Below are 25,779 nucleotides of genomic sequence, written 5' to 3'. Positions count from 1 at the left end.
CTTACGGGTAATATAATTTTTAAAAAATTTCTCTAATGTAACATTAAGTATGCATTACAATCATTTGAGCTTGAATATTCACAGATTTTGGAATACTAACAAAGCTACATGAAGTTACAGAATGTTTACCTCCTTTTCAGTCTTTGCCTACAACAACTTCACTCCTCCAGGGAAAAGATATCCCATGCTAATTGTTTGCAGCTCAAACTACTTTTCCAAAAAAAGCATAGCAAATGACAAGAAATAAAGTAATTAGACACATCTATTTACCTAGATTCAGTAATATATCATGTTTCCCTAGCTGGGCCTCCCTGTTTACACCTCGTATGTGCAGACAAAGGACAGAAGAAGATGGTGCCTGTGCATGTCTCTCCTGGGTGACTGAAGGGAGTCTCATCCCCAAAGGAAGACAAAAACAAAGCTCTCCCCTTGGCCAGGGAACCTGGCTCTGGCCCCTCATTTCTTCATTATCCATGTACCAAGACCCACTGTATCTCTCTTAGACAAAGCAATGTATTTTTACTTAAGGCTTCTATAGAAGATCAGAGTAAAATAATTAGGCTTCTTCAACCTAGAATGATGTGCCAGGGTAGACCTGATCCAAGTTTGTAAGTTATAAAGTTAAATTAGAATTGTTTCTCAAAATTCTTGGTGATTAGGAAGTCACTTTATAACATGCATTGAATTAAAGCTTGGACTGCAACAATTAAGCAGATTTTATTTAGTGTACATTACCTCTGGCTGTGCAGAAAGTTCTCTTAGAAGATGACCATTCCATACAAACCGCTGATCTGCCTGAGAGAAGTTTTAAAATTTAATAAAATATCTCCTGCCAAGCTTACTTTCTACAGAAAGAAAACGACACCAATCAATGTCTCTGTCTGATGGTAGAAGCAGGTTTCTTTGACAGGTCTCAAACAAAATACATCTCCCCCTCAAATCTGTACCTCCTGTGTACATTCCTGTCTCATTGTCTCAGGCCAGACAGAAACTTGGGAGGAGTCTTAGGGTATTTCTTTCCCTTACATTTAATTTTCAAGTACTAAATCTTCAAAATCCATCTTTTTTACATTTCTACTTCCACCATCCTTGACCAACATTTGACTCCAGCCTAACTACTAACACAGCTTCCCTTGCCTCCAGTTTAGGCATTAGTCCTCCCCACCCATTTTTCCACAATACTGCCAGCAGGAGTTCTCTAACATGTCCTGTCTCCTATCTGCTCAAAATTCTTCAACGACTCTGTCATCTAAAGAACCAAATCTCTGAATGACCTAATCAGTCCTAGGATCTGGCAGTCCCTAATTAACTCTCTGATCTCATCTCTGGCCACTCTGACTTTCATAAATACAGAAGAAGCTCCCTCAACAATCTATATTTAATGGACCCTACTTAGGGACAGGCGTGGTGGCTCATGCCTGTAATCCCAGCACTCTGAGAGGCCAAGGCAGGTGAATCACTTGAGACTTAGGAGTTCAAGACCGGCCTAGCCAACATGGTAAAACCCTTTCTCTACTAAAAATACAAAAATTAGTCAGATGTGTTGGCACATGTCTGTAGTCCCAGTTACTTGGGGAGGTTAAGGCACAAGAATCACTTGAACCTGGGAGGTGGAGGCTGCAATGAGCCAAAATTGTATCACTGCACTCCAGGCTAGGTGACACAGCAAGACTCTTGTCTCAAAAAATAAAAAACAAACAAAATAATTGACTCTACTCAGTAGATTAATCAATTCTATTTATGAAGCATACCAAATGAACCACCCACACCCCCAACTCTAAAAGTCACAGGGAATGGCTTTTGCACTTGGCCACAACCAGCTGAATCACACTTCCTGAGATTCAAATGTGTGTTCCCGAGTGGTCTGTGCCGGTCATACTTATTATTTCATTACATAGTTTAACTAAATATTTTATAAACCAATAAAATAAGACTAAAAACAGACTGCTGTTTCTATAAAGTTAAATGATTTGGAATATAACTTGGTAAGAGGCAAGTTGCTAAAACAAAACTGCTGCTGAATTCAGAGTGGGAGTGGCAACTAAAAATATATAAAAGAACATAGTAAAAATGTACAGGATTCTGCACACAGATTTCTCTGTAAGTGTCAAAGTCTTTAAAGTGGCCCAAATGAGAAAGCCTTACGGATGTAATTTACACAGGGAAGACAATTCAGAATAAAGGAACCAAAAACAAAGAAAATCCTACGGCTGTACATAAAAACATTGACCAATGTAAAACTTTGTGTTTTAAGTTAAAATATTTAGGGTATATATGTTCCATTTATCACTTTTATGATTCCCAAGTTAAAAAAACATTAACTTTTTTTTTTTAGACAGTCTCGCTGTTGCCTTGGCTGAAGTGCAGTGGTGTGATGACAGCTCACTGCGGCCTCTATCTCAAGCGATCCTCCCACCTCAGCCTCCTGAGTAGCAGGGATTACAGGTGTGTGCCGCCACACCTGTTTAATTTTTAAATTTTTTGTAGAGATGTGGTCTCCCTATGTTGCCCAGATTGGTCCTGAACTCCTGGACTCAAACTATCCTTCTGCCTCAGCTGTCTAAAGTGTTGGGATTACAGGCATGAACCACCACACTTGGCTGACTTTCTGATTAGCTGACAAAATATTCCCAACTCATCCAACAGATGAGATGGCTTTTGCTTCAGCTTAGCCTCTGCCACCACCTCTGCGTGGAACCCTCCCTGGCCCACTGTCACCTGACCAACAAATCTTCAAGTCTCAGCTCAAAAGTTATCTTTCTGTGTAAAGTTACTGTCCTCTGTAGATACCTTTCTTTATACAGTTGTCCCTGACAACCCCAGGCAAAGACCCTCATTCCTTCAGGATCCCACTTCACTTTGGTACATATCTCCATTATAGCAACCATTCTTTGACTACCACTTCCCTGGCGGTCTGTAGGCTCCCACAAGACAGGGTCCACAGCTTCATTCTGGGTCCCCAGGGGCTAGTATAGTGCCTGGTACATGGCTGATGTTGTAGAGATGTTTCACAAACAAATGGAGAATGTAGCAACTGCTTTTAAAAGCAAGTCTCTTTGTAGTTAAAAGCCAAGTTTCTTGAATGCTTAGCCTGCATCTAAACTTCCATCTAAGGCTACATACAATTTTACTAAATTAGAGTGTAAAATCTTACCCAAAAAAGCCAGTCAACTAAAATATTAATTTAGGTTGAACTATAATAACCATTTTTATTGATTAAAAATGGGCAGTTACTGACAACTTCACATTGTCCAACCTAATAGGTAACATAGAAGGACCTTTTAAATTCTGTCTTCTCATTAAACACATCTAAGGTGTGTCAAAAAAATTAAGGCAGCAATTATCCAGGTTCCTGAACAAAAGAAACTTTAAGTTGAGATCATCTGAAACCTAATTTTAAAGATACATTCACTGTATATTTAAAAAAAAAAAAAGCAGATTGGGCAGGCACGGTGGCTCACCCCTGTAATCCCAGCACTTTGGGAGGATGAGGTGGGTGAATCACTTGCGGCCAGGAGTTCGAGACCAGCCTGGGCAACATGGCGAAATCCCATCTCTATTAAAAATCCTAAAAATTATCCAAGCGTGTTAGCACACGCCTGTAATTCCAGCTACTTATGAGGCTGAGACACAAGAATCACTTGAACCCAGGAGGCAGAGGTTGTAGTGAGCTGAGATCGCACCACTGCACTCCAGCCTAGGTGACAGAGTGAGACTCTGTCTCAAAGAAAAAAAAAAAAGCAAAATAAAAAAAAACTTTAAAAGGACATTTTCCAAATTCTTAGTGACTTTTGTTACATTTTTAGTTATAAAAATTATAAATAACCATCACTACAGAAGTATCAACTATTAGCATATGAATTTTATAAGCCTAATTACACTGCTAATGTAACTGCTGCACTACCGAACAGAGTTGAGAGTTAAGAAATTACAAATGAATGCAATGCTAGTTTGAAGATTTTACATGTGAGAGTTAGCACTTGGTAGCCTTGTAATAGTTATGCAAAATACAAATTCTGAAAGATTTTCCTCTAATAACTTACTTGTGTGTTTATACAAAGATTTCTGAATATCTACACCAGTGGTTCTCAATTCTGGCTGTATCCATACACAGATTCAAGGACTCTCACGCTGGGATTGTGATGTATATTTAAAATAGGGTATATTTTCAAAGCCTCATACACGTTTCTAACATATAGCCAGGACTGAGAAAAATCAATATAAATTTTTATGCATGAAACAGAGACACGTCTGTTTTTAAAATACTAAAAATAAAAATAACTGAAGATCAAGCTTACCCTTTCCAAAAGACTCATTTCTTGGAATTCTGGACTAGTGTTGGATAGCCGCTGCAAAGTATGGGTCAAATCATATGTTGTTGAAAAGTAAAATCCATCCACATTCAAGACATGGTTTAGCATCGCTAGGAAGGTTTTATTATCTTGTAACTGTAAACAAAGAAAAATCAGTACAGCTCATACTTGAAAAGGAATCTGTCAGCATGAGAAAAGAATACAAATTAAATCCTGTTAAGTCCAGTCTCATTAAAGACTACTGGCACAAGGACTGAGCCAGTAAGGGGGATGCTCGCCATTTCCCTGGGACGTAGGACAGTTCCTGACATACAGAAGATACTCAGTAAACACTGTAGGGTACTATTAGAGAACTTGATTAGGTAGGACTTCTCCCCTTTGTATCCTTTACAAACTTTATTCTAAAGGGCAGAAGAGTGGTTTTAACAAAACATCACCTTTGGTTATGATCTACTGTGTGCCAGTTATTTTCCTAAGACTCTCTTTAATCTTCACAACAGCCCTGCTAAGTTAGCATAGCTATCTTCATTTGACAAATAAAACACATACATTTATGAGGGGCCCAATAACGCAAATAACAAGATACTAACATAATCCTCATTCTCAAGAAACGTTCCCTGGTTTGGGATGGATGAGAAGTAAAATGGAATTCTTTTTCTTTAAAACAAAGATTAAAAAGTCCAGTAAAAGCAATATTTATCTTTATTCTTGGAAAACCATTTTAACTAGCTTTCCCAATGAATACCAAGATTGACATTTGGTTTTATCCTTGTTTTAAAAAGCAACTGTTACTGTTTAGTAACGTTTAACCATTACTAAATGATTAACTTGTTAATCTACATGTTACAAATCTACATATACAAAATTTTTTATTTGTGCTCAGACATGTTTTCAAAATTAGCTACAGAGCTTGACAACAAAGAATAACAATCAAGAAGAAACTGTCTAAGTAAATATGACTGGTCTATTAAATAAATACCGCCATTTTTATTGTTTTAAAATATGCCTAGTAGAGAATGAATATATTGATATATCTTTCTCAATATATATATATATAAAATAAAAAAATTCTAAAGTATAAAAAGCATATCTTGTAGTTTTACTTAGGCAGCGCTATAATTTTTTAAAATATTTATCCTAAGTTATATGTTTTAATACATTTTCTTCTAGAAACATTCTTATAAATTGTGTGTAAAAATATAACGTAAAATTTTTAAATAGCAAACACATAACTAAAATTACATTAAGAAAACAATCACTCTCAATAGGTATATATCTCTAAACAATGTTGACTTTAAAAAGTAAGAGTCAAAGAATCAGAACAGGGCAATGCCATTCATGAGCAAAAACAGATCGTTTAAACATGAATACAGGCAGTCTTTACTTTGTAAAGTGGGACTGTAAAAATTACCATGTGATTTTAATCTTAATAATCTTAAGCTATCTTAACAGTCAACTGTAAAAACTATGATTGTTTCATGACCTTTAAAAATTTTTTTGTCAAAACATTAAAAACTCTATTGTAAGTTATATTTACTTATATAGTTATAAGTTGTAGACATTAACTTGTAAGTTATATATATAGCAAATTATTATAAGTATAAAGAAATGAATAAATTGTAAAATATTTATTTAGCACACTGTAAAACATTAGAAACACCGAGAATAAAAAATATTTTATTTCTTTGTACAAAAACTTATCAAGAGACTTCAACAGTGCTTGCCTTCTTCTTGTCATATAAATTAAGATACAGAATATCTCTTCTATCCCTGGTGAACTGCCACACACCTTCCTAAGTCTAAACCAACTTCTGACATTTTATCCTTTGCACTTTCAACATTGGGAAATATCTCCAAGGTTTCCTTTAATGGGAAGTCTGTTGCAGGCGTCACTTCCTCCGAGATACTGTCATCCTTTTCGTCACAGCCACTCCATCATTAACGTCGGTCAGTTCGCCTGCACTAGAACCTCTGGCTGCATACCTACAGTCCCTTGAATGGTGATAGTGTCAGTATTCCCACGGTCAGCTACTTCTTCTATGCTCCATTTATGTTCAATTTCAATTTCTCTTCCAGAGTTGTTGTTTTTTGTCTTTTGCACCTTCATCTTTGGTGGGTTAATTCTTCAGTTAATAAACTGTAGTAACTGAAATTTAAGCCATGTTGCTTGGGGATTGGTGTTAACTAAACCATGGTTACTGAAATCTGTGCATATAGGAATAGTGCAAAAGGAAAATTGCCTGAAAGAATATATACACATTTCATAAACACACATACACACTTACATTCACATGTGGTAAAAATAGAGAAAACCTCTCTGGGAAAGAAGAGAATGAGTTAAGAGGAGTAGAACTTCAAAGGTATTTGTAATTTATTTCTTTACAAAGAGGATATGAAGTTAAATCTGGTGTTGAGTACATGTGCATTTCTATTTTCCCTTTTCTCTCCATATGACATTTCACAATTTAAGAATTGAATCAGCCGGGCACGGTGGCTCACGCCTGTAATCCCAGTACTTTGGGAAGCCGAGGCAGGCGGATCACGAGGTCAGGTGATCAAGACCATCCTGGCTAACAAGGTGAAACCCCATCTCTACTAAAAACACAAAAATTAGTCGGGTGTGGTGGCGGGCGCCTGTAGTCCCAGCTACTCGGGAGGCTGAGGCAGGAGAATGGCGTGAACCCAGGAGGCAGAGCTTGCAGTGAGCCGAGATTGCGCCACCCTGCACTCCAGCCTAGGCTACAGAGCAAGACTCTGTCTCAAAAAAAAAAAAAAAAAAAGAATCTTAAAAAAACAAACAAACAAACAAGAGCAACAAATGATTTAAAAAATATTTATTATGCCTAGGTAGAAAAGTAGGTAGAGTGACCTTACTCTATAGGTTGTTAAAATAATTACAGCATCTATTCCACAACACCCTCACCCTCCTCTACCCAGCCCATGCTACTTCTTTGGGCTCTGCAATTAGTAACAATTTCCAGTTCTTACCTGAATATCAGTTAAGTGCAACATTGTCTTCTTATAAGAAAGGACATCAAAATCTGTTGCTTTCCAGATTACATGATTGAAAAATTCACCTACTTTTGTCTTTTTGGTAATGACTATAAGATAATTACCTGCAAAAAGCAAGCCAAACACACATAATTATAAAAACAGTAACTATAAAGGTAGAAATAGGAGTCCTTATTATTTAACTTTAAAGGCTAGTAGAATGAGACTATATTGTGCCACTCAGATAAAAGGCCCATTTTTAAAGCAACCTTACAATTTATGAATAGAAAGGCCAGCATATTATTTAGAACAATTCTTACTGAAAGGTCACGTTTTTCTCAAAAAAGATAAAAGCAAAAGCTTTTCATAAACAAAGGATTTGTCTTAGTAAACAGAAAGTAGAGACAGAAAATACTTCTTTTTCTCTCTTTCATCAACCCCAAGGGATACAGGCCTCTGCTAATCATTTCCTAGCAGGCAGCTCAAAGCATCAGGTCACAAGATCTGACACTAAAGGGCAATGTCCCTTCCACACCACTCCTATGTCCTTCATGTCACTCTAAATGGTAGAGAAATGTGCTGGGGCAGTATACCTAACTGGCTGCTGCAATATTACAAGGATGAGTGGTCAGGAATCAAGGAGTCATCACAACATCATGCACAATACACCAATCCTGACCTTGCCACCTCCTCACCCCACAAATATATAAAACACAGTAACCCTTTCCTACTGAATTAATTCTTCAGGTCTGTTCAACACTCTACCCACAAGTGCCCTCTCTGAAAGTTTTCCCATGTACATGTCTCTCCTGGAACTTGTCACACTGTACTGCAGTAGTTTACTACTTACACGCCTCTCTCACTAGACTGTGAACTGCAGGGCAAAATGGACTTTCATCCTTTATAACTCAGCATCTAGCATGGTGCCTGAAACAACAGGAACTTCAAACAAGCTCAATGAAATTAAATCTAAACAAAAATCACCCTCTTAACAATTTAGAACCAAGTAACATTTGCTAACATACACTATGTCCTATTAGTACAGGACTGAAGGTGTAGAATACCCTGGTACACTGATGCATTAAAAATTTTATTTACAGGCTGGGCATGGTGGCTCACGCCTGTAATCCCAGCACTTTGGGAGGTCGAGGCGGGTGGATCAACCTGAGGTCAGGAGTTCAAGACCAGCCTGACCAACATGCTGGAACACCGTCTCTACTAAAAATACAAAAAATCAGCTGGGTGTGGTGGCAGGCATCTGTAATCCCAACTACTAAAGAGGCTGAGGCAGGGGAATTGCTTGAACCCGGGAGATGGAGGTTGCAGCGAGCCGAGATTGTGCCACTGCACTCCAGCCTGGGCGACAAGAGTAAAACTCCATCTTAAAAAAAAAAAAAAGTTTTTACATACCCCATTTGCAAAAACAATCTAGTTAAGGATTTCAACTCTAACTGAAACACAACGAAATACAAAACTTTTTTTAAATACCAGAACCTCATGCTGATAAATTTTACCATTTGGGGAGTATTTCTTTTAAAAATTAATGACAAAAACTTAACCAAGAGATTTACTGCTTAAAGCATGATACAAAGTATTACTTCATCGTATACTCACTCTAATATTATCAATTTAACTACCTTGTTTAATTACCTTCTGTGTCCATCTTAACTTATTTTCTCTTACCTGCCACCAGATGGATTGTGCCCAGTATACCAAATATCGGTCTTGTGACAGCTGAAGGAGGAACATCTTTCTTGACTTTAAAAGAAACGAAAGAAAGAAAAATCACATACAAAAAGCTCACCAACACAAACAGAAATTTAGTTTGATTTCAACAGTTACTCTGACTAAATCAATTTGCATGATTTGTTCTAAGAAAAGTAACATTTCTTAACTTAAATGCACTACTGATAGAGCTGTAAGTTATGTAAACTGGAGTGTAACAGCAATAAAACTGTGATAACTCCTAGAATGTATGTTAGGTTTTTTCATGGAAGAAAAAATAGTCCCATTAGAAATGCCACGGTCTTTCTTTTGTGAAAAGAAAGTCTTTTCAATGGTGAAAAGAAACTGGCTAAGAAACTGTCAGCAAGTCAGTCCCTCATCAGCACTGACTTTGCGTGGAAGTATTTTATCATGTGTCTTACTGATGACTGTTTGGAATCATCATCTTTACATTCAAACTATTCATGACCTTTAGCTTTTCAGTCTATTCAAATGGGTCTGCAGTCTCTACCTACAAATAAAATGTTACTGAAAGATCAAGAATAATGGAAAATACACCCACATTAAAGCTCTTGTAAGACACTAGGTTGTATCAACGCAGTATAAAGATTAGTATAATTTAAACTTTAGGAGAAGTGTACTAACACTGGTTAAAACCAATCAGCAATCTTGAGAGATACCAAGCCACCAAGCAACAGACAAATAGGAAATGTCAAATTATCAAACTAAAACAGAGCTCTAATTCCATTTGATCAAAGACAAACTTTATATAGTACCTACCAGAATTACCACATAATCAAAAAAACAGAAATTTTATAGCCATACTTTTCTTACACCCCATTATCTCACGTAATATATTTTCATATTTTGCTTCACCCACTCAAAGGCTATTTACTGAATGCCTACTCTATGGTTATTCAAATATTATACTTTAAGAAAAAAATAAATATAGAACTCTGGAGGTGAATTAGAATCTTTCAACAAACAAAATATGAAATTCCAAATATGTTATCACTTGGTACATTAATTTGCCACCAAAATTATTTTGTATTTATCTACTCAGAAGTCAGGATGTTCCACAAAAGTGAAAAAAAGAGTTTGCTTTTCACATCCCAGAAAAGCAAAACCAAAGTATAACTGGATAGGTAGATAAAACTCAGAAACATAATTTGCCTAAGAACACCTACAAGTTTTAGTCAGTGATGGATATTTTATTTTTCATTTATTAAATTTCCTCATAGTCATGAAAGTTTTCAAAACAAAAACAAAAGCAGCTGTTAAAATTCCATACTCTTAAAGCTGAAACAACTTTTTCACTCTCAAATATCTTAAATCTTACAGCTAGAAAGAAGCTTAGCTATCTAAGCCAATCCTGTTAAAATACAGCTAAGAGAAAAAATAAATAAATATTATGTTTTTAAATCCTTACAGACAGTAAAATGCTACCTAAAATTTTCAAGATCATTTCTCCTTTTCACAAAAAAGGAGATAGCATAAAACTGATGCACAAAAATTACAGGCTGGTGCAAAAGTAATTGCGGTTTTTACCATTACTTTTCATGTAAAATAATGGGTATACCATTACATTCAAATGAGGTAGCAAGAATAAAAATTTTAGTAAGAATGCACTCAGAGATCCACACACTGACGCACCTCTGAGTGATGTTTTTTAACTATTGTAATTTATGTATGAAATCTTTCTCCCTAAACTTCTAAATCTGGCTGTAAAATACCTGCAAGGGTAACCTCTGTGGACACACGGTCAATGGTAAGTACGTCATCTGCTCCATCATCACAAGCTTCCACATAAAATTTTTCAGGTGTCATATGCCTAAGAAGAAATGTAAAACATAACTAAACCAAATGAAACGAAGACTTCTAAAAAACTACTTATTATAACAATTACAGAGTATAAATTTGACATCATTTTCCCAGCTTCTAAATGGATGAAGCTGTTAAGTTTGCCGTCCTTATGAGTTCACTGCAATTCTTCTCACTTGTATATTTGATGCTGACAAGGTTTTGATTTTCTATGAAACTATCAATTAAATGTATACAAAAAATATCATAATCAAATCTAGTTTATTATATTCAACAGGGTACAGAAGGCAATGTAGCATAATAGGAACAGAGCCTACAGAACCAGACTACCAGTAGTCTGACCTCAGGCAAGTTACTCATTCTCTCTGATCCTCTTATTCCCTTTCTGTAAAATAACGATAATACCAGATTCATCACGCAGTAATGTGTGAATTAAATGAGCTAATCTCTGGTAAGTACTTTGAACATTTGATGCGTAGTAAGCAAGAGGTATTAGCTAAAAATAATAAGAAATGCATTTTAAATAAAATATTTCCAGGAAATTTTAAAAAACAAATTAACATTCAGGTGGGGTTTTTTTTAGAAACCCATATATATGTTCCTGAAAAAAACTTCTCATTCTGCAAAATAAAAAATAAAGGAGGTAGAAATACGGTTGAGAGAGACTACTTAAAATTTATGCAACTTTGTAATTAGAGTCTAACAAAAATAACAGTTGGTTTCTCAAGAAACAAATAGTTCAGGCAAGCAACTCAGCATGGTGAGGGATTGACTCAGGATATACAAAATATTAACAGAATAAAGTAAAGCTGCGTTTTAGTTTGCAGGCACTAAAACGATGCAGACTGAAGTAGAACTCCAAGCCACTGACTGAGACTGTTGTTTTAAGGTAGGCACAGGAGAAGATACAACTTTTCAGAAGCTGAGGAGGCAGGCTGAGTCCAAGAACTATTTCTTTTTCCAGAAACTAATCTTTATTGTTCACAAACCAGACTTAAAAGAATTTCTATCTGTTCTATCTGTGCAGCAGCCAACCTGAGGGTTTTTTCCTTTCCTTTTTAATTCTACTCCCACTTGCCTATGAAAAATCTCATTCAAACCCACACAACCATCATGGACATCATTTTCTATTTACCAATTGTGTATAAGCTATTTGGCATTATAGAAAAATGTCCTGTAGCAAAACAAACTCTTATTGACTGTTTTTTACTGTAAGTTCTCTGAAAATAATCAATCCTTAATTATCCAAATAAAACTTACAACCTTCTATGGTTCATCTGTAACTAACTAAATATTAGGTTAGTTTCCTTCATTGGGGGGGATATGCTAAGTGAAGGAAAATCAGTACAATGAAGAAAGCAAATCTGCTTCAAATACAGCAATCTTCAATTTAACCTGAATACAACAGTTCATTCCTTTTATTACTGAATAGCATTCCATTGTATAGATACATCATAATTTGTTGATCCATTCATTTGTTGATGGCTATTTGGTAACTTTGGTTTTGGGTTACTATGAATAAAGAAAAGGTTCTAGGAACATTCTTGTATAAAAGTCTTAAGGCAGATGTTCATTTCTCTTAACTCCCTAGAAGTGGAACAGCTGGATCATATGGCACATATATGTTTAACTTGTGCAGGAAGGGAGAAAAGCGAGGGATTACAGGCATGAGGAAACGTCTCAGGGTGACGGACACGTTCACTATTGTAATACTGGCAATGGTTTCATGGGTGTAAAAATGTCAAAATTTATCAAACTGTACACTTTCCTTTTCCATGTGTGTAGTTTAATGTATGTCAACTAAACTTCAATAAAGCTATAAAAAGAAAACAAAGTGAGAGGTCCTAAAACCAAAGAAATATAAAGAACTTCCAGACATCTAGTCTTAAGCCTTTTTTAAAAAATCCACTATTTCAGTCCATATCTACAGAAGATGTTTTATGGAAGCACAAGTTGCATTCCAAGTGTAAGTCATTAACATTTACCAAAAGGCTACCTCGTGCTAAGCATTACGCAAGCAAGCACTAGGGGCTATGCGGCAGGTGATGAATATATTCCAGGGAAAGCTGAGCCAGGAATTTTAGTGGTTTGTTTGGGGACTGACTGATGGTAGGCACAGAATTGGGATTCAAACTAGTTTTGTAAAAGTCTAAAGGCTGTAATTTTTTTTTCACCATACTGTATTACTAGGATTTGAAGACATCAGCCTTTGGTATGCTGGCACAGATACACTGTTGTGTTCAAAATTGACCCTGGTTAGTAAAAAACAAAAACCTAAATGTTTTGAAAACCCTGGTTTAATAAATTTAAAGACTTTCCATTTAAAATAATTTTTTAAAAGTTTTGTCACCTCGAGACCCAAACACTAAGGTATCTAAAATTTCATTTGAGGAAAGGATTTCATTCCTTGCTGCCATTCTCAGCCTTCTCTTCATTAAAAAGAGATAGAGGCTGGGCGCAGTGGCTCACATCTGTAATCCCACCACTTTGGGAGGCCCAGGCAGGTGGATCATTTAAGGTCAGGAGTTCGAGACCAGCCTGGCCAACATGGTGAAACCTCATCTCTAGTAAAAATACAAAAATTAGCTGGCCGTGGTGGTGCATGCCTGTAGTCCCAGCTACTGGGGAGGCTGAGGCATGAGAATCGCTTAAGCCGAGGAGGCAGAGGTTGCAGTGAGCCGAGATCGCACCACTACACTCCAGCCTGGGCAACAGAGTGAGACTCTGCCTCAAAAAAGTAAAATACAATAAAAAGAGATAGAACTGATAAGTGAGGGTGGATGATAGAACTCACATAATATGCTCAGCACTAAGAGGGGACTCCATGAAATACAGGCATTATTAATATTTTACTAAATTGTTTCACACCACTGAGTTTTCATATTGTTTTTTTACACTTCCGTCGTCTTTAGTGTCTTGACAAAGCCATCACCACTGCTCCTATTTGGCTGCTTTACTTTTACATCTAGGACAAACTAACAAGTTTCAGAAAAGGTCTCAGGAAAGTGACAGTTTTGACCACAGAGTAAAGTCCATGGGCTTTATTATATACATTTTCTTCATAATACTCAGAAGTCTACGTCTTTTAAGTTCACAGCTGTATTGTGGGGGAAAGAGTTGCCATAATTTATTTCTCCAGATAAAGGGTGTGTTACCTCTTCAATAACTAATGCTATTTTTAACATAAAAAGATTATTATTCACCAAGCTCAGAAATAATATTCCTCCACTTTTTTATATTAGGCATAAAACACGAAGCTTGCATCTAAATAAACAGTCAACAGAGAAACGCATATTGCTTGCCCTCAATAGCTCACCCTTCCTACACTCTGACCACCTGTATTTACATAAATGCATTTAAACTCTCCTCACCTGTAAGACCTTTAAAATGAAAATTATTTGGACAAAAATCAATGAACTGAAAAGTCACACTTGTTTCCACATACAAGTTTGGAAGTATAACTTAATAGGCACATTTCAGTCAGCAATAAAGTATTTATTATAAAATCAGCTGTTTATAAGAGCACAAAAGTCAAACGCACACACAGAAAAAAACTATCTCCATTGTAAGCAATTAAAAGTTTTTCTCGGCCAGGCGTGGTGGCTCACGCCTGTAATCCCGGCGCTTTAGGAGGTGGAGGTGGGCAGATCATTTGAGGTGAGGGGTTTGAGACCAGCCTGGCCGACACGGTGAAACCCTGTCTCTACTAAAAATATAAAAATTAGTCAGGCATGGTGGCGCACGCCTGTAATCCCCACTAAGGCTAAGGCAGGAGAATTGCTTGAACCTGGGAGATAGAGGCGACAGTGAGCCAAGATCATGCCATCGCACCCCAGCCTGGGCGACAGAGTGAGACTCCATCTCAAAAAAACGTCAAGCAAATAAAAAGCAGCAAGGCATTTTTTAATTCTAGGAAAAACAAAACATTTTTATAAAGAAATATAATTACAATATACCATGAGGCTTAATTTGAACAACAGCTACATAAACCACAGTCCAGCCTAATATGAGCATTTTTATAGATATGGAGTAAAATACCAGAAGTTGCTTAAAAAAGTAGATGCCTCTGTTATTATAAGCTTTGTATACTACTTATTTTTAAACCATATACCTAAGATTGAAATAAAAATAAGTTTTAAAAAATGTATTATAGGCCAGGCACGGAGACTCATGCCTCTAATCCCAGCACTTTCAGAGGCCGAGGCGGGTGGATCACAAGGTCAGGAAATCGAGACCATCCTGGCCAACATGGTGAAACCTCGTCTCTACTAAAATACAAACAAAAGAATTAGCTGGGTGTGGTGGCGCACGCCTGTAGTTCCAGCTACTTGGGAGGTTGAGGCAGGGGAATCGCTTGCTTGAACCCAGGAGGTGGAGGTTGCAGTGAGCCAAGATCGCGCCACTGCACTCCAGCCTGGTGACACAGCAAGACTCCATGAGGTTAGGAGTTCAAGACCAGCCTGGCCAACATGGTGAAACCCCATCTCCACTAAAAATATAAAAATTAGCCAGGCATGGTGGCAGGTGCCTGTAATCCGTGCTACTCAGGAGGCTGAGGCAGGAGAATAGCTTGAACCCAGGAGGCGGAGGTTGCAGTGAGCCGAGATCGTGCCACTGCACTCCAGCCTGGGGGACAAGAGCAAGACTTCATCCCCCCCACCAAAAAAGTATTATAACCAAGTATACAAATAAGAGTAATTATGGATCAAGGTAGAGATGTCTCGCTCAAAAGTCCTGAGGCCTTTGCTTGATCTTCTCTCTCTGGGAGATGCTGTTGGAATCTAAGTTGCTGATGCTGCCATCAGGCTATTCTGATAATGTCACTGAAAGTGGTTGTCACTGAAAGTGGTATCTCTAGGCTTAAGAATTGGAGCAATGATCGGCCGGGCGTGGTGGCTCAAGCCTGTAATCCCAGCACTTTGGGAGGCCGAGACGGGCGGATCACAAGGTCAGGAGATCAAGACCATCCTGGCTAACACGGTGAAACCCTGTCTCTACTAAAAATACAAGAAGTAGCCGGGCGAGGTGGCGGGCGCCTGTAGTCCCAGCTACTCGGGAGGCTGAGGCAGGAGAATGGCGTAAACCCGGGAGGCGGAGCTTGCAGTGAGCTGAGATCCGGCCACTGCACTCCAGCCTGGGCGACAGAGCGAGACTCCGTCTCAAAAAAAAAGAAAAGGAAGAAAGAAAAAGAAAAGAAAAGCAAAACAAAAGCAGGAAGATCTTGAGGTCAGGAGTTTGAGACCAACCTGGTCAACACAGCAAGATCTCATCTCTACAAAAAGTGTTGAAATTTAAAAAAAAAAAGAATGAATCAACACTTAGGTTGATTCCCCCTTTTTGACTGTTGTGAATAATGCCGCTATGAATGGGGGTATACAAATCTCTCTGAGACCTTACTTTTAATTATTTTGAGTATCCCAGAAGTGGAATTAGGACTAAAAGCTAAATTCAACAAAGGCAGTATGGGTATTACACTTCATACAAATGCATTTAATCTTATAGTCACACCTGGGATTCAACAGCTCTTAAGAGTGTTTTTAAAAAATTAGTCCTGTTAAATTTTAAGAAAAGCAGTATGTTTAATTATAATATTAACATCAAATATTTTTATTTTCTTTCAGTGTTGGCATTGTGATTTTCTAGTGTCTGAAAACAATTATCTCCCATGTAACATTCACATCTTATTTCAGACATCTGACCTCTTTAAAATCTTGTCAAATCAATGAGTAAAACTGGCCCACTTCAAAAATATTACTACTTACCAACCTCATACCCATTAAAATGGCTATTATCTAGAAGGAAAAATGAAAATCCAGGATAGAAAATAACAAGTATTGGCTAGGATGTGGAGAAACTGGAATCCTGGTGCTTTGTGGGTGGGAACATAAAACGGTGCAGTTACCGTGGGAAAACAGTATGGTGACCCACTAAAAATTAAAAATAGAATTCCCGTATGACCCAACAATTCCACTTCCGGGTCTATACTCAAAATAACTGAAAGTAGGTTTTCTTTTTTTTTTTTTTTGAGACGGAGTCTCGCTGTGTCGCCTAGGCTGGAGTGCAGTGGCCGGATCTCAGCTCACTGCAAGCTCCGCCTCCCAGGTTTTTACGCCATTCTCCTGCCTCAGCCTCCCGAGTAGCTGGGACTACAGGCGCCCGCCACCTCGCCCGGCTAGTTTTTCGTATTTTTTAGTAGAGACGGGGTTTCACTGTGTTAGCCAGGATGGTCTCGAACTCCTGACCTCGTGATCCACCCGTCTTGGCCTCCCAAAGTGCCGGGATTACAGGCTTGAGGCACCGCGCCCGGCCAGAAAGTAGGTTTTTAAAAAGATATTTGTATACTCACATTCATACTGGCATTACTCATAATAGCCAAAAAGGTGGAAACCACCTATGTGTCTATCAACATATGAACAAACGAAATGTGGTACATACATATAATGGAAAATTATTCAGCCTTAAAAAGGAAATTCTGGGCTGGGCACAGTGGCTCAGGTCTGGAATCCCAACACTCTGGGAGGCCAAGGTGGGCAGATCACGAGCTCAGGAGATGGAGACCATCCTGGCTAATGTGGTGAAACCCCGTCTCGACTAAAAATACAAAACATCAGCTGGGTGTGGTGGCATGCACCTGTAATCCCAGCTACTTGGGAGGCTGAGGCAGGAGAATCGCTTGAACCCAGGAGGCGGAGGTTGCAGTGAGCCAAGATCGCACTACTGTACTCCAGCCAGGGTGACAGAGCGAGACTCCGTCTCAAAAAAAAAAAGGAAATTCTGTCACATGCTACAAAATGGATGAACCTTAAGGACATTATGCTAACTAAAATAAACGAGTCATAAAAAGACAAATACTGCCACTTCATGAGGCATCTAGAGAAGTCAAACTTATAGAGACAGAAAGTAGAATGGTGGTTGCCGGCGGCTGGGAGGATACAGAAATGGGGAGTTGTTTAATGGGCACAGAGTTTATTTTTGCAAGATGAAAAGAGTTCTGGTGATGGATGGTGATAGTGGTTGTACAACATGAATGTGCTTATTGCCCAGAATTGTATACTTAAAAATGGTTAAGAGGGTAAATTTTAAGTTTTATTTTACCACAATTTTTAAAAATAATGAAACCACTATTTTGTATAGGAACCACAGTGATATGTCATAAAACTGTAGCAAAAACATATTCCCTCAAAAATCTTATGTAAAGAATCTGGCCAGGTGCAGTGGCTCATGCCTGCAATCCCAACACTTTGGGAGGCCGAGGCGGGTGGATCACTTGAGGTCAGGAGATCAAGACCAGCCTGGCCAACATGGTGAAACCCCGTCTCTACTAACAATACAAAAATTAGCCGGGCCTGGTGGTGCATGCCTGTAGTCCCAGCTACTTGGGAGGCTGAGGCACAAGAATCACTTGAACCTGGGAGGCGGAGGTTGCGGTGAGCCGAGATTGTGCCACTGCACTCCAGTCTGGGCAGCAGAGCGAGACTCCATCTCAAAAAAAAAAAAAAAAAAAAGAATTAAATCAAGATCTTAATGATCAAATTTAATATATCTCTGGTTGAAAAGACAGAGGCACAACATTTTACTAGGTTTGGTGAGCAAAAAGAAAAGAACTTAGTAAAGAAGGATCCCCTGTGCATACTACACTCATAGGCGGAAGGTGCTCCTACCTCCCCCATTCATCCTCCCTTTGGGTACCTCCTCACTGAGCCCTCCCTGGTTGCCTCTCCTATAGCTCCAGTTCATCACAGATTCCCCAGGGGCACGACCCAATTCCAAACCTGCTGGTGTTTCTAGAAACTCATTCTAATATGCTATCTTCTTTTTCAAAACTCTGTGTTCCCATCTACATCCTATTCCCTGAATACCCTAAAACCCATTCTCTCAACCAGACTTCTTCACAGGACTAGGTCCAAATTCCACCTAATCTGAAGTTCTAATCCATAGCACCATCTACCAGAGCCCCATATCTTCCAAAGAATTCTCTTCTACCAGCATGTTCTGGTCCTAACTCAGCTATGTATGCCATGCCCTAAAATATTTCAGAGTGCATAAAAACTACCAGGACAGCTAAACTTGCAGATTTCCACGGCTCATCCCCAGAGATTTTCACTCAGTAGGCCTAATGTGGGGCCCTGGAATATGCACTTCAAACAAGCATACCAAGTCATTTGATGTAGCCTAGCACTAACCTAGGCTGGCCAGGTTAGCCTAGGTAAGCCTGAACTAGCCTGAACTCCCAGCCAACTAATGCTTTGGATACAAACCCCATATGATCTGTGCTAAAACTCATGAGACTAACCTTGGCTGCCCTATACCCCTCCCTTCACCAGGAGAGTTCTGTGAATAATATAAATGTTCATTATACTGAACAGATTACATGTGTCTACATCACAAGGTAGCTTAGGTTACATCTGTTTTCAAGGTTGGATTATACCTGACTGATGACCTCACAGTTATGAGACTCTTTTAAAAAAGGCAATTTCCTGAGGAAACAGTATTCTTCAGAGGCATGTGCAGCCTGATGCAGTATCTAAAGGATTCCCTGCCTTACACCTAGTTTCAAATGACCTTTTAAAAGAAAAAAAAAAGAAAAAACGCTTTAAATGTATCCAATAATTTTGCACCTCTAACTTTCCACTGAACCTTTCAGAAAGTTATTAGTGAGCTTGAGGTCTGAGGAGCATAAGAAGTGCCCAAACCACATTTGATGTCATTTCCCTGCAAAGGAAATGTGATACCTATGCTTAAGTGCCAAGATATTTTAGCTTATATATAGGGATAGATAAGCTGCTTAAAAATTACATTTTCAGTCTAATTATTTTGCAAGTTCAAATTTATCACTGTCTGACATTATCCATGCCTATACAAATGACTTAAAAAGAAAAATGGAGCCTAACAGGATATTCAGAATTGCCTGGAAGTTTAAAAAGTATGAATTCTAAATTCTGAGCAAATCGATATTCTGTTTTCCACATTAAATATATGGAAATTCATATGGACATGTCAACTATATTTGGTTGTAAGTGACTCATTTCAATACCTGGCATGTCTGAGGACTAAGGCGAGAGCAATCTGGTAAGAGAAAAAAAGGTAATATGGATAACGAAATGGAATGGAAAGATCACTGGACTCTGGACCAGCTGTATTCCAAGGTCAGCTCTACCATAGCTTGACTGTATGATCTGACTTTGTGGCCAAGGGCAATTATTAGACTGTTTTCAACAATGACAGGATACATATCAGCCTATGACCTCACAGAGACACTGTGAAGACAACACACATGAAATGACTTTTAAGCTGTGTTTCTTCAAAAGGATACATTCCAAATTACCCTACACTGTGTTCTTTTTGAAGTGCTAGTACGTGGTCTATACTGGAAAGTTCTTTTCATTCACTCAGTTGATTCACTGAGGAGCTGCTCTGCACAAGGCTCTATGCTAGGTACTGAGGAGGACTACAGAAGAAAATGTTAAGGTGTAAACTGGTTGGAAAAACAAAATACAGCCATGTGCCATGTAACAATGCTTTGGTCAACAACAGACCCCATATATGATGGTGGTCCTATAAGCTTATAATACTGTATATTTACTGTACCTTTTCTTGTTTATGTATGTATATATACACAAATCTTTACCACTGTGTTGCAACTGCCTACAGTATTCAGGTGGGAGGCTCACTTGAGACTAGGAGTTAGAGGCTGCAGTGAGCTATGACCAAATCACTATACTCCAGCCTGGGCAACAGAATGAGACCCCATCTCTTCAAAAACAAAACGAAACAAAAGAAAAAAACAAGCATTTCAACATTTAAATAAATCCTGTAGCAATCCTTTTGTAATAAAATAATCAAACTATCTCTTTTGCATGGATATTTCTTAGAACATCTCTAGACACATTTTTTAAAATGGCTACTATCTCCTACCAATTCTTATACAGAAACCAATTTCACTTCTAAATGCACCCGAAAAAGAATACTCCTTAGGGCAGGAGCCACATTTAAAACCTTCAACAGCAGCCTCAGAGCAGGAAGGGCCAAAAGGAAGGAATAAAAATGGAAATTCTAACTCATAAACCCCTTGGTAAAGAAAAAGTTGCAAAAAAGTTGTACCTTCACATTTACAGAAACACTCAAAACTTTTTTTTCAGGGGGGAAAAAAGCTAGGACTGACAAATGAGAGAATGAGTTTCACATAACCCCAGTTTGACTTTATCACCCAAATAATTTAAGAGTTTCCACTTCTCACAAAAATCAATACAAAAACATCATTCTTACTACTTAAGGGACAAATTTCCTTTCTCTTTTATGTATACAGAGGATTTTCGTTTAAGGTCTGAATTGGTTAAATTTAGTATTCTGGCAGCTGAAAAACAATCATCATAATTCTCAAGTTCTCCATCCTATTCAATCTTTGCCACGCTAAGCTGCATCAAGCCATGGCTCCGTATTGCTTAAACACATTTGAGACCTGGTGTAGGATCACATTAAACCCTTCAGTGCCTATCAGATAGACAATAACCTAATTAGCTAGCAGAGCACATGTGACAGTGGCCTGACCAGAAACACAGTGGAAGACACTTCCTTGAACTCTTTCACCAACGACAAGGTGAGCACTTTGCAAAGGGGAACTGGGAGAAAATACGGAAAGGTGGAGAGGAAAATGTGGAGGGAAGCGTGCAGCTAGGGTTTTCAAAGAACATTACAGTAAACAGAAATGGCACAGGGGGTGGACTGTAGAAAAAGCAATCATCTTTTCTGCAACACACACAGTGTGGAATAGATGACCCCTCTCTCTGAATTTTGCAACTCTAACTTTCCACTGAACCTTTCAGAAAGTTATTAGTGAGCTTGAGGTCTGAGGAGCATAAGAAGTGCCCAAACCACATTTTGAGGTCATTTCCCTGCAAAGGAAATGTGATACCTATGCCTAAGTGCCAAGATATTTTAGCTTATATATAGGGATAGATAAGCTGTTTAAAAATTACATTTGTTTCTCCTACCAGATATTCCCAGGCTGTGGCCACCAGATTTTCAAACAGCCTAGGGGTATAAACACGAAGTGAGTACAATTATTCACAGACAAGAAAAGTGTGGATGCTAAATGGGTAACACTAAGGGAAATAAACACGTGTTGTTTTTAATCCAAGACAAACCAAAGTCTTTAAAAACACCTATTTTATAACTCTTAACCACCAGAGCCTCTCTCTCAAAGATTCAACAACTTGGATTTACCGAAAAGTCAATTTGCAGTGTCAGAATTCTCGAGCTTAGCCTCTGGCTGTCGACATAGACTTAAGAACCTGCTTTTGGCTGGAGCTGTTTAAAATTTAAACCAAAGTAAACTCCTTCAGGACCTTAAGAGTACTGACTGTACTTTAAATTTTTTCTGCACACTGAAGAGTGGTCAGGCAGGCTTCAGTACCCAGATAGGCTGTAACCCAAACAAAGGTTTGATGATTTGTGTGTAGACTCTAAATCGCTGTTTCAGGTCCGTTAAGTAAGAAAAAACTCTTTTTCTTTGCTAAGTCATACAGCTAAATTCAGTCTCTAGCTCTCCATAGAAAGTGGGGACAAGCGTGCCCTGAAGGGCCGCATCATAACGCCGACCCCCACTCGCTGGAGGCCAATCTGCAGCTTCTCTCTTCAGCTGTGGGCGCTGGGGCCGAGCACGGTGGAGAAACGCCGGCGCGCCGCTGGTTCCCGGTCCATGGCTACTCGGGCAAGGCCTAGGAGAGGCCGCGCCGGATGAGGAAGACCGGTAAGTGCCAGGAGCTCCCACACACTATCCGCCGCCCGGGACTCAGAAGCCCTCCCCGAGGCCGGGGCCCGCAGCTGCCTCCCTGCCCGCCGCCCCTCCGGCCCGTGGGACTCACAGCTTCAGCTGCTCATAAACCGCCGTCGCCATCCTGCACAACCACCTCCTTCCTTGTCTCTCCGCCGGCCCCGCCCCGCGCCGCCACCTCGGCTACAGCGCTACCGGTCACCCTGGCACGGCGGCCGCAGCGCCCAGCCTCGTCCCACCCCTTTCCCCGCCCCCACAGGAGAGCCGGCCTTAACGGGAGGCGGTGGAGGACAAATTAGTGTGCGAGCTAGAGCACGCGAGACATGCCGCCGATGCGGCAGGTTGGAGTGCGACGAAGAGCGCCATGACGAAGCCGCTGCGGATTGGTGGAGCGCGTTTCGGGGAAAGGCGGAGCAGCGGGAGCTGTGGCGCCGGGGCAAAATGGATCGCTGGTTCCCGGAAGCCTGTTCATACTGCATAAGGGTGATCAGCCCTCGCGGAGAAAGCTTTATCAGCTTGGGGCCAGTGGCGCAATGGATAACGCGTCTGACTACGGATCAGAAGATTCTAGGTTCGACTCCTGGCTGGCTCGCAGTGCTCCTTTTGCCACACTTGCATGTATTACAAGACCTTGGAAAGGCGTATGGTTAAAATGTGAAAGTTAAATATCTCAAATTTTGATGCTAGTTTGCTCACAATGTCATCCTTTAAACTATGCTAGGAACCTGGAGTTGTCTGAGGTGGTTCGCAAACTGCAGAGCGTCCTGTTCCTAATGATGCACCTGAGAAGTCTGTAAATGGGGTATATTTAGACAAACACACCTGGAAAAGTAGCAGTTTGGAGTGGGCATTGCTGTGGCCGGAGGTTAGCAACCGGATGACGCAAAAGCGCATTTAAGGCAGCGGTTCTGGCCTTTCCCCGCCATGGAGCAGAAGCCCCCATAGCGATGTGATCCAACCAGCAGCGAAGAAAACCTGCAGTGCGGCTGCGCGCGGTAGTGGGGGTCCACAAAACGTCAGAATCTGCAGAAGCCCTGGCCTTTGCGAGCTCCAGCTCCGAAGTCAACCCGGCCCCCAAATTCCACTGGGAAACCTTAATACATGGGTGTTTTTGCAGTAACAAGACCTCGGGTAGTCTAGTATATTACCCCTCATTGTACAGATGCGCTACTTGGACACCCGAGAAGGCTCGAAACGTCTGCGGCCTAAAGGGAACTCGAACCGTGGGATTATATGAGTCATCGGACACTGTCCGTTGAGTTATCACTCGATCAATTAATTTCCGCAACATAACGTTTTCCCCTGATAAAATTATAGATTTTTAAAATATATAAAATTATTGGGAATAATAACGCGATTCCTACCCTAGATCATTACTATTATTTTTTTTCCTTAAAGCCTTTTTTTCTTCTATACTTTTTAACATGGGTATACTTGCACATGTGTTTTTTCAAATTGGGTTGTGTGGAATGAAATAGGTTCTTCATTTTGTCCCCTTACCTTTTTGTCTGAGATTTAAGGTCATTGAATATTCTTTGAAGATATTTCATCAGAGAGCTAGATATTTTATGCATAACCCTTATGCTGGGAATTTGGGTTATTACCAGTTTCACACTTAGAAAAAATGATGCTGCTAGCCGGGCACGGTGGCTCAAGCCTGTAATCCCAGCACTTTGGGAGGCTGAGACGGGCGGATCACAAGGTCAGGAGATCGAGACCATCCTGGCTAACACGATGAAACCCCGTCTCTACTAAAAAATACAAAAAACTAGCCGGGCGAGGTGGCGGGTGCCTGTGGTCCCAGCTACTCCGGAGGCTGAGGCAGGAGAATGGCGTAAACCCGGGAGGCGGAGCTTGCAGTGAGCTGAGATCCGGCCACTGCACTCCAGCCTGGGCGACAGAGCCAGACTCAGTCTCAAAAAAAAAAAAAAAAAAGAAAGAAAAAATGATGCTGCTTAGGAGTTCGAGACCAGCCTGGGCAACATAGCGAGACCTCATCACTAATACATAAATAAATAAATAAATTTTAATTAGCTAGGTTTGGTGGTGTGCACCTATAATCCTAGCTACTCAGGAGGCTGAGGTGGGAGGATCACCTCAGCCCAGGAGGTCGAGGCTGTGACCATGCCACTGCACTCCAGTCTGAGCAACAGAATGAGACCCTGTGTTGAATTATTATTATTATCATTATTATTATTATTTCAGACGGAGTCTCACTCTGTCACCCAGGCTGGAGTGCAGTGGCGTGATTTTGGCTTACTGCAACCTCTGCCTCCCACGTTCAAGTGATTCTCCTGCCTCAGCCTCCCAAGTAGCTGGGACTACAGGCACGTGCCACCAGAGCCGACTAATTTTTTGTATTTTTAGTAGATATGGGGTTTCACCGTGTTAGCCAGGATGGTCTCCATCTCCTGACCTCGTGATCCACCCACCTCGGCCTCCCAAAGTGCTGGGATTACAGACGTGAGCCACCGTCCCCGGCTGAATTATTTCTTTGTCTTACAAATTTCTAGAGGTGGAACGACCAGGTGGACATCTGTAAGGTCCATTTTATGGACATTTTTAAGACTTTTGTTACTTTCTAACTGTCCTCCAAAAAATTAAACCAAAATACACTTCCATCAACAGCACCTGTTTCTCTGTTTTCATGCATGCTAACCAACACTGGATATTATAAATTTAATTGTGATTTGCAATTTTCATAATTGAAATATGGAACTTCCTTTTACATGCACTTCTTAATGTATATATTTTCCCTTGTATTGAGTTTTTTCTTACAAATTTGATTTTTTAAATATATTAAGGATATTAACTCTTAAGTACATTGCAATCTTTTTTCCAGTTTATGATTTACCTTTTCAATATTTTTTAATGGCCAGGCACGGTGGCTCATGCCTGTAATCCTAGTGCTTTGGGAGGCCAAGGCAGGTGGATCACTTGAGGTTAGGAGTTCGAGCCAGCTTGGCCAACATGGTGAAAGCCTCTCTCTACTAAAAATACAAAAATTAGCCAGGCATGGTGGTGTGTGCCTGCAGTCCCAGCTACTCAGGAGGCTGAGGCAGTAGAATTGTTTGAACCTAGGAGGTGGAGGCTGCAGTTGGCTGAGATCACATCACTGCACTTCAGCCTGGGTGACAGAGCTAGACTGTCTCAAAA

At 39.7% G+C, this 25,779-nt stretch overlaps 1 protein-coding gene and 1 non-coding gene across 2 annotated transcripts in view; one reads left to right on the top strand and one right to left on the bottom strand.

The window, feature by feature from the left end:
• LOC105480337 (SAC1 like phosphatidylinositide phosphatase) overlaps positions 1 to 22,868 on the bottom strand; it is a 54,157-nt gene extending 31,289 nt beyond the window's left edge. Inside the window, exons 1-6 of the mRNA XM_071091553.1 lie at positions 22,715 to 22,868; positions 10,763 to 10,860; positions 8,988 to 9,062; positions 7,302 to 7,429; positions 4,299 to 4,448; positions 736 to 795 (exon numbers count right to left, since the gene is read on the bottom strand). Coding sequence (XP_070947654.1) covers positions 736 to 795; positions 4,299 to 4,448; positions 7,302 to 7,429; positions 8,988 to 9,062; positions 10,763 to 10,860; positions 22,715 to 22,746 — 543 coding nt within the window. The 5' untranslated portion in view covers positions 22,747 to 22,868. The remainder of the gene's footprint in view (positions 1 to 735; positions 796 to 4,298; positions 4,449 to 7,301; positions 7,430 to 8,987; positions 9,063 to 10,762; positions 10,861 to 22,714) is intronic.
• A 274-nt stretch (positions 22,869 to 23,142) lies between these two features.
• On the top strand, positions 23,143 to 23,215 carry TRNAR-ACG (transfer RNA arginine (anticodon ACG)). The gene has a single exon. It is a non-coding gene; the product is annotated as a tRNA-Arg (tRNA).
• Positions 23,216 to 25,779: the final 2,564 nt, after the last annotated feature.

Source organism: Macaca nemestrina, chromosome 2, assembly GCF_043159975.1.
Source record: "Macaca nemestrina isolate mMacNem1 chromosome 2, mMacNem.hap1, whole genome shotgun sequence".
Taxonomy (NCBI): Eukaryota; Metazoa; Chordata; class Mammalia; order Primates; family Cercopithecidae; genus Macaca; species Macaca nemestrina.
The sequence above is the reverse complement of the archived record's forward strand: the minus strand, read 5'-3'. Positions and strand labels throughout refer to the sequence as shown.